Here is an 8,683-nt window from a genome sequence, read left to right on the forward strand (position 1 = left end):
TTTCTGTTTTGTTTTTTTTGGTTCAGCCATGACGACAGTGTGGAAAAACCTGGAAAAAAAATGGTTCCTGAATGGGCGTATGTGTGCAGTGCCGTGAATCAATTTGTTTCTTCGCGAGACCTGATATCACGCGATATTTCCTGACGCCGAGTCCGCTGACCGAAAGTTGCAAGGGTGATTTTTCCACGCAGAGGCGTTGGTGGGGAGCGAGACGACCACCATTCAACTCTGAAAAAAGAGTCATATAACCATTTCAATGACTCCAACGCTGTTTAGTAAAGGTAAATTAAGCTAAAAAAAACTACATTGTTCCCCTTTAATTTATTGTATACTATGGTTTTGTTTGATTTTTTTGTCTTGATATTTTGCTGCTCTTTTTTTTCCTTGAAATGTGCTTATAAATAAATATTATTATCATTATTAATATAGAATATATTTTATTAATTTATAATGTATGTAATATATAGTTTGTTGCAGACCTAACCTGAATTGTGGTGGTTAAATCATCACTTTTCACACGAGTTTCCCCTATGCATGTTAAGTCAGCACTGAGATGGTAGATTTATCACTGTATTGTAAGTTGTTAACAAAAATGGATTATAGCTGAGGGTCAAGGCACTACTGGGAAACACACGTTCTGAAAAAACAATCATCAAACATTGCTGCATTTCTCCTGGACAGGTTAACCAAGAGTGGATTGCAAAACTCTTTAATTCATAAATTTGTGTACTGAACAAAAAAAACTAACATGTAGCATGACTGCCACATAAAGGGAAAACAAATCCATATTCAAGCACAAATATCAAACCCCTGAGTAACCAGCAGGGGATCTATTGTGTTGCCGTAATGCAGGCCCAGTGGGTGTGAACTCTGGCCATGTGCTCTGTTCAATACAAGAGGGATAATCTCAGAAGCTGACCAAGCAGCAAACAAACTCTGTGGGTGCTGCTCTGAAGTCAGTCCCTCTGCTGTTGCTATTACCACAAATGACACGGTCAATCTGGGAGCTGAGAACCGTATCCTTATGACATTGAACATGTCAACCAGCAACTTGCATCAGCACTGAACCAGCTACTTGGCAGGAAACAAGAATGAGAAAAAGACAGAGAGAACGCGCTCAGTGGAGAGACACTGTGGATGACTTAATATCTGTAACTCTATCTAAGCAAATGTGCTGGAATTGAATCCATTTGAGAGAAAAAAAGAAGAAAGAAACCTGAGGTAAAAGGGGTTTGAGAAGAGAAAAATGGAAAGCAAGAAGACAAAAAGATGCAACACACCAGTGAATACAAAACTGTATGGGGGAGGAGAGTGGAAAAACCTTAGGGAGATAGAGTGTGTGTAAGGTGCGAGTGTGCTCTGGTGTGTCAGTTGTGTGGGTGTTACTACTGGTAACCAGGCAGGGAAAGACGTGGTCTCGTGGGTATGTGACAAGAGATGAAAAAAGAAAAACCACACATGCAAAGCATTCTGCCTCATTGTGACATGTTCTCAAGCTCCGAGAGCAGTCTCTTCTTCTCTGTACAACACAATCTTCTGAAACTTGTGACAAAATCTGCTACTATTACTTCTGTTTCTGTTGTTCCTGCTGTTGCCGACGATGGCCGTTATGAAAACGACTTGTGTTCTCCGGCTGACTCTAGACGGATGGCAGTAACAAGCTCGGAGTAGCTGTTTTGATAACGATCTGAACAGTAGCTGATGTCTAATGTTTTACTTCTTCACCGAGGACTACAGACTGCATCAAAGGTAAATGGTTCACCTTGTCCTGTCTTTGGCATATTGTCCTTACATGCTGTTTGCGCGTGCGTGTGCATGAGTGCGTGTGCGTGTGCATGAGTGTGTGTGCGTGTGTGTGTGTTTTGATGTGTAGCAAGCTTAAGTTGTTTGATATAGAAAGCTAAGATAAAGATGGTCATAATTTACTGTAAAACAACAGACCTAGAGGATTTTGACTGAGCAAAAAAATACCCCCAAGTATCCAAAACATTGAGTGCAACCAAGCAAAAAGCTATTTGACAGAAGATTTAAAACGAACACATTTCCCTGGCAGCCCCTCTATGGATATCTGTATCTATGGTGCAACAGCAGGGCGTTCAGGTTCTGTCAAGGTTTCCCCTACTGCAGTCAGTGGATACAAGGGGTTGTGAGATAATTTCATGGGTCGCCAGATGGCTGTGGAGAATAAAATCACGTATTTTATACTGGGGAATGGTTTTTACTTCATCATCTGTACCAGTGATATAATTTAAGAGAGGGTGCTGTTACATGTTGATAAAAGAACAGAGAAATAAAATTAAAAAGAAAGCGTTTAGGCTAGGGATACAAATTTTGATTTTCTTTTCTGAACGATGGTCGACCCTTGTTAACTGACCGCAACAGAGTCCCTGTTCACCCGTCGGGAGGGATTTCCACTGTCATTAAAACTGTCAAGCATGGGCTGTTGTGACATCTAATAATAATTAACGGCACCGTCATGTTCCTGTTCTTCATTCTGATGATGATTGCCGGTTGTATTCTTTTGCAACAGCGATCGTTTCATTGCAAATGAGGCATCCTGGTTTAGCGTTACTGAAAGTCGGCAAAACAAATGTGTACTTATCAGTCCATTCTTCATTTAAGCTGTGGTTTCCCACGTCAACTTTTGGCTTCAAGCTCTTTGAAAATGACATTTTTACCTGACAACAGGCCTTACTTCCTGCAAGCGTGTTCCATTAATTGGGACACTGCATACTACAACAACGTTTCCGTAGTCACAGGTTTTAACCATCACTCCTCAGTAAACTGCCATCTACTCTGAGATCATTTTCTAGTTTAGTAGCCTAGTCTGTAGTTTTGTAAATAAATATTGCATTTTAGTAAGAAAGTGAAAATATCTCAAAACATGCATGGGTATATTAGGTTTAAATATATTTTATTTTCTTTATTTGAAAGTCTGGCCCACAGAGTGTCTGCTTAGAAAGATTCTGGTCCTTGGAAACATATATTGGGGGATGTTCCTTATAAATATTGTTTTATATGAAAAACAGACGGCAGTGTATCACACTTATTACCAGGCTACTGTCTGTCTCTCAATTATTGTCAGCCAGTCTGAAACCTATACTCATGTCACAAGAACGTTGTTTGTTGACTTACTGTATCTGCTATCTCTTGTACCTTGCACATGTCACCCCTGAACAACATTTTTTTGGCAATTGTTTTTCACTGAATGAGAATTAATATTTAGATCTATAAAATAACCAAATATAGCCATTCTTAACTCAAACTTTTTATTTCAATATTCTTTTCTTTTGTTTGCAAAATGTATTAGCTAATTTCAAGAGAAAGCAAACTATAATCAGAAAGTGGTATGTTAATTTTTACACAACTATCAAACTTATAAGTAACATTTTCTATTGATCAACTAGCTGATTAATCAAGTAATCAATCACTTCAGTACTAGTTTTAATGTAATGTTGCTAGGTCAAACTTTAAAGCATTAAAACATTTAAAAAGGTTTATTTAAGTACTCTATGCTTTGTCAACTGGTAAAATATATTGTTTAGGAATTTGAACCAAAGAAAATGTGTTGCCAGTTATACATCAGTCAATAAAAGTTATCATTAGACTAAATTAGGTACACTAAACTAGATTACTTGATCTAAAAACTGGCTTCATCAATTAGTGCTAACCTACATATTTTACCCTATTTAATATCCCTCATGGGTCCAAGACCCTACTGCAAATACCAATCAGGTTGTCTTTATTGCAGGAGTTTTATCTGTGGCGGTGCTGTTTGGGTACGGTGAAAGAGGGATATTATGAGCCAGCTTGAGGGGACAAAATGCAGCTTCCTGGTGTGCCTTGGGATGAGTATTATTATCTGTTCAGTCATTTACATGAGGACCAGGATGCCAACAGAGCCTAAGCTGCCACAGCTTCCAAGTTGCAGGCCCTTCTCCACTGAATGTAAAGCTCTGGTGTCCGGCATGGAGGAAGGAGTAGAATGGCACCGCCATGACTGCCAGGTATGTTTTATTGCATTCCAAAAATCTAAGTTAAACTGAAGAATTATAACAGCAAATGTGAGTAAAGATTCTAGTTAAAAAATGTTAAAAAGGTAACTATGTTTTGATGACAGGCCTAGTGTCAATATATCTTTTTTATGTCTATAGGTGGAAAGCTATATTCTGAATAATGGCATGCAGTGTTCCAATTTGACCAGTGACCTGCACTTCATCACAAGACCTCTAAGTCGTGAGGAGGAAGACTACCCTTTAGCATTCATTGTAACTATTCACAAGGAGCTGGAGCTATTTGTGCGCCTGTTGCGGGCCATTTACATGCCACAAAACGTCTACTGCATTCATGTGGATAATAAAGCTTCGCTGGAGTACCAGGCGGCAGTAAGGAAGCTAGTCGGCTGCTTTAAAAATACCTTCCTCTCCAGCCGCAGCGAGACAGTAACGTACGCTGGGTTTTCCCGCCTGCAAGCAGACTTTAACTGCATGACGGATCTAGCAAAGTCAAAGATAGGCTGGAGGAAGGTGGTGAATCTGTGCGGACAGGATTTCCCTGTCCAGAGCAACCTGGAACTGGTGCGGTACATGCAGAGCAAAGAGTGGAGGGACAGAAACATGACGCCCGGGGTCAAGCAGCCGGAGTCTATGAGGCACAGAACACAGCTTCAGCACAGAGAGATAGTGGGCTCACATGTAGCCCAGAAAGGGTTGGGACTTAGGAAAGGTCCTCCTCCACAAAACTTGCAAATTTATTTTGGAACAGCCTACTATGCTCTCACAAGAGCTTTTGTGGACTTTGTTCTAAAAAGCCCAATAGCCCAAGACCTCTTGGAGTGGTCCAAAGACACGTTCAGTCCAGATGAGCACTACTGGGTGACACTCAACCACATCAAAGGTAAACTGCCTTTTTCGAATGGGTACACGTAGTGGGAAGTTCAGCACCACAAATCCTAGAATGGAACTATTACTTATTAACTAGTTTGATTATGATGTTTGAACAAAAGAAAAAAACACTGGATACAGAAACACAATCAATGCAACAAGGTCAAACAGCATATTTAATCCTCAAACGTTTTACACTGGCTCACTGACGGTGCTTTTATGGCAGGATTTCAAGTTAGGTGAAGTTAACCCTTATGTTGTCCTTGGGTCAAATTTGACCCGTTTTCATTTCATTCTTTTTTTGGCAAAAAAAATGGGCTGTCACAATAAGCGCTGAAAATGTCAACAATAAACAATATCAAAAAACTTTGGCAAAAACATCATTGAAAAACTGACAAAGATTTTGGAAAAAGTGATGATAATGTTGAAAAAAGTGACCAAAACGTTTGTTTGTTTTCTTGGTTGACGGGAAGACAACACAAGGGTTAAGTCAATGAGCTGTTTGATCTAAAGCAATGAATCACAAGAAGATCGGTGTTAAATTCCTTTTTCGAGGGACAAAATGGGAATTTTGGTGCGTGTATGGCAAAATTTTCAGTTGAAGTCAAAGGTGGGAAAAGTTACTGGTAGCAGCGTCGCCACGGTCAAAAACTGTGGAGTCTGGATTCTTAATTGACCTTAGTGAGTGAGCCACAGCATGACTGAAGCCATCACACTTGTAGCAGCACATTTGGCAAAATATACCATATGAAATGTGACAGCATTTAAAGATGATGGAAAATGATAAACATGTTGTTTGCCACCAATCAAACATGAACATGTTTTCATAGAATACTACCAACTAGAAAAGATGGAACGATTGTTTGCTTGAAGTAACGGATTTCCTTTATTTTTATCCCGCACATACAGCACAAAAGGAAAACTACAGCAAATTAAGATAATAATAATTTATCATTAATAGTTAATACTCGTGATTAATATCTATATTTATCATCAACAATATTGTATCAGAGGATCCCTTCTTATTCCCTACATTTACTCACTCGTGGTTGGTCTCATTTCTTACTCTTAAATTATGAAGTAGTCAAGTAAACTGAAATGGCGATTTTCCTTCTACACTAAAAGACAAGCATGTTAGTTATTAAGAAATATTGCCACTGGTCTTGTCCAAGGAACAGACTGAATAAATGAAATTAGTAACCTGGGTGCTCCTAAGGAGAGTGGTTGAAATGCAATGGGTTTATTTCCAATAAGTGAAAACAATAAAGTGCAACAAACTGTATTCTTTTTAGCAACATATCTGTCCCAAGGTGTCAATAAGGCAGACTTTATCTTGGTAAAAAAAAAGAGAGCTATAGGAGGTGTGAGAGAGAGAGAGAGAGACGGACAGATTATTATTATTATGTCTATCCTATGGCTTTTTGATCATCTTGTCAAGACTTTGGCAATCTTTACAATTTCTCCATTCCTTAATATTATCAGTGTGAAAATAAGGCAAAGATAGTGATTCTTTAGGAAATTGTTTAGCTTTGTCTTGTTTTTATTTTTTACAGTTGACGGGCTGAGTACAGGTGCCGTGACAAAGACGGCTTGTAAAATGGCGGAAGAGAGAGAAAATAGTGAGGGGAGAAGAGACATGCCAGAGTAAACAATATAAAGGTTCCCAAAGTTTGGGATCATTTCAAGCTGAAATTAAGCTTTTGTAAAACAAAACTAGCTTACCACAAATAAATGATAAATGGTCATGTGATATGAATTGTCAGACATGTTAATATGGGTGGAGATCCTTTCTGATATGGAGCCTAAACACTTGTGTAGGCGGAGACTGTTTTTGTTTCAAAAGGCTGTTTGAAAATGAAAACGCAGTAGTGAGGATGTAGCTTCAGGTTAGCATACAGAAGCTTCCCTAAGCTTTTCTATGGGAAGCATCTACGACTCTGTCCCATGCAGTGGATGTGACAGTTCCAGACTGGGCTAAGTAAATCCTTATAATTCAATTAGGTCACATAATTATAATTCATTTTGTCTGGTTATGTGTTTAAAGAAGCTCCAGGCAGCCACATTGATGGAGGCTGGGCAGGAGACATCCGGGCAATCAAGTGGAGGGATCAAGAGGGAAAGACACACAATGGCTGCAAAGGTACAGTACAGAAGTACATGTATTATAATGAGTACTATTTCATGGATTATTATTGTACCACAGAGCTTATCTACAGTCTTAAATTCAACTGTGCGTTTTGTGACTGTGAATTCTAAACAATGGACACAATGGAAATGTCATTTGAACAGAATCTGTAATGTAATTTACAAACTAGAGCCAGACCAAAAAAGGATTTTTAAGGTCAATACTTAAACAAAGATTTGTTTGTTTTTTAAATCTGATATGCCGATATATATTTTAAAAAAAAAATCAAGAAAAGTGTTACAAAACATAAATAAAATGTATAAAAATACTTAAGGTCCTTTGAACAACGCTGGCAACGCCAACACTCATAACATGGTTGACAGTCCATTTTTATTTTTTAAATATTCATTATCAGAATCATTTATTTGTCATTATAAATGATTCTGATGAATGAATATTGGGAAAAAAAAGCCAATATATTGGTTGGGCTCTATTACAAACACATTATCAAATCAGTGAATGTTTTGGGACAAAGAAAAACTCACTACTACACATATGAACGAGTACTAATTAAGTACTAAAATGAAAAACTGTTTTTGTTTTTTCTAATATTAGCCTACCTCATTCTCTATCTTTTTTCGATGACATAAACATTGTATGCTCCTTACTCTTTGTCTTATGTTTGGCTCTTTGGCTCCAGACAGGATTATAGGACCCATTACTGGCTAAGGCAAAACAATATTTACTCAACAAAAGATGATAAGCATAGATATGAGGATTTATCTGATATGATTTATTCTAAAACAGATTTAGTTTGTTTGACCTTTAACAGGTTAAAAAAGAAAAAAAACATGTGGCAAAACAGACTCAGAGCTACAGTGAGGAAAAAAAGTATTTGATCCCCTGCTGATTTTGTACATTTGCCCATGACAAAGAAATAATCAGTCTATGATTTAAATTGTAGATTTATTTGAACAGTGAGAGACAGAATAACAACAAAAAAATACAAAAAAACACATGTCAAAAATGTCATAAATTGATATGCATTTTAATGAGGGAAATATGTATTTGAACCCTCTGCAAAACATCACTTAGTACTTGGTGGCAAAACCCTTGTTAGCAAACACAGAGGTCAGACGTTTCTTGTAGTTGGCCACCAGGCTGGAATACCCATCCACAACCCATTTTTAATGCCGTGGCTGAGGGAAGGAGGTTCTCACCTAAGATTTGGCGGTACAAGGCCCTGTCCATCGTCCCTTTGATGCGGTGAATTCGTCCTGTCCCCTTAGCAGAAAAACACCCCCTAAGCATAATGTTTCCACCTCCATGTTTGACGGTGAGGATGGTGTTGTTGGGGTCATAGGCAGCATTCCTCCTCCTCTAAACACGGCGAGTTGAGTTGATGCCAACGAGCTCCATTTTGGTCTCATCTGACCACAACACTTTCACCCAGTCGTCCTCTGAATCATTCAGATGTTCGTTGGCAAACTTCAGACATGCATGAATATGGGCTGTCTTGAGCAGGTGGACCTTGCAGGCACCGCAGGGTTTCAGTCCTTCACAGTGTAGTGTGGTACCAATTGTTTTCTTGGTGACTATGGTCCCAGCTGTGTTTCTTCCATTTACGGATAATCGCACCAACTGTTGTCACCTTCTCACCAAGCTGCTTGGCAAT

The 8,683-nt window shown here is 38.6% G+C and overlaps 2 protein-coding genes across 2 annotated transcripts in view; one reads left to right on the top strand and one right to left on the bottom strand.

Annotated features, from left to right (window-relative positions):
- Positions 1–8,683, bottom strand: part of rtf2 (replication termination factor 2) — a 29,782-nt gene that overhangs the window by 4,555 nt on the left and 16,544 nt on the right. The gene's annotated exons all lie outside the window — the stretch shown is intronic.
- Positions 821–8,683, top strand: part of gcnt7 (glucosaminyl (N-acetyl) transferase family member 7) — an 8,643-nt gene continuing 780 nt past the window's right edge. The window contains exons 1-4 of the mRNA XM_032513342.1: positions 821–1,749; positions 3,752–4,007; positions 4,155–4,896; positions 6,928–7,023. Of these exons, the coding sequence (XP_032369233.1) occupies positions 3,801–4,007; positions 4,155–4,896; positions 6,928–7,023 (1,045 nt within the window). The 5' untranslated portion in view covers positions 821–1,749; positions 3,752–3,800. The remainder of the gene's footprint in view (positions 1,750–3,751; positions 4,008–4,154; positions 4,897–6,927; positions 7,024–8,683) is intronic.

This window comes from Etheostoma spectabile, chromosome 4 (genome assembly GCF_008692095.1).
Source record: "Etheostoma spectabile isolate EspeVRDwgs_2016 chromosome 4, UIUC_Espe_1.0, whole genome shotgun sequence".
NCBI lineage: Eukaryota > Metazoa > Chordata > Actinopteri > Perciformes > Percidae > Etheostoma > Etheostoma spectabile.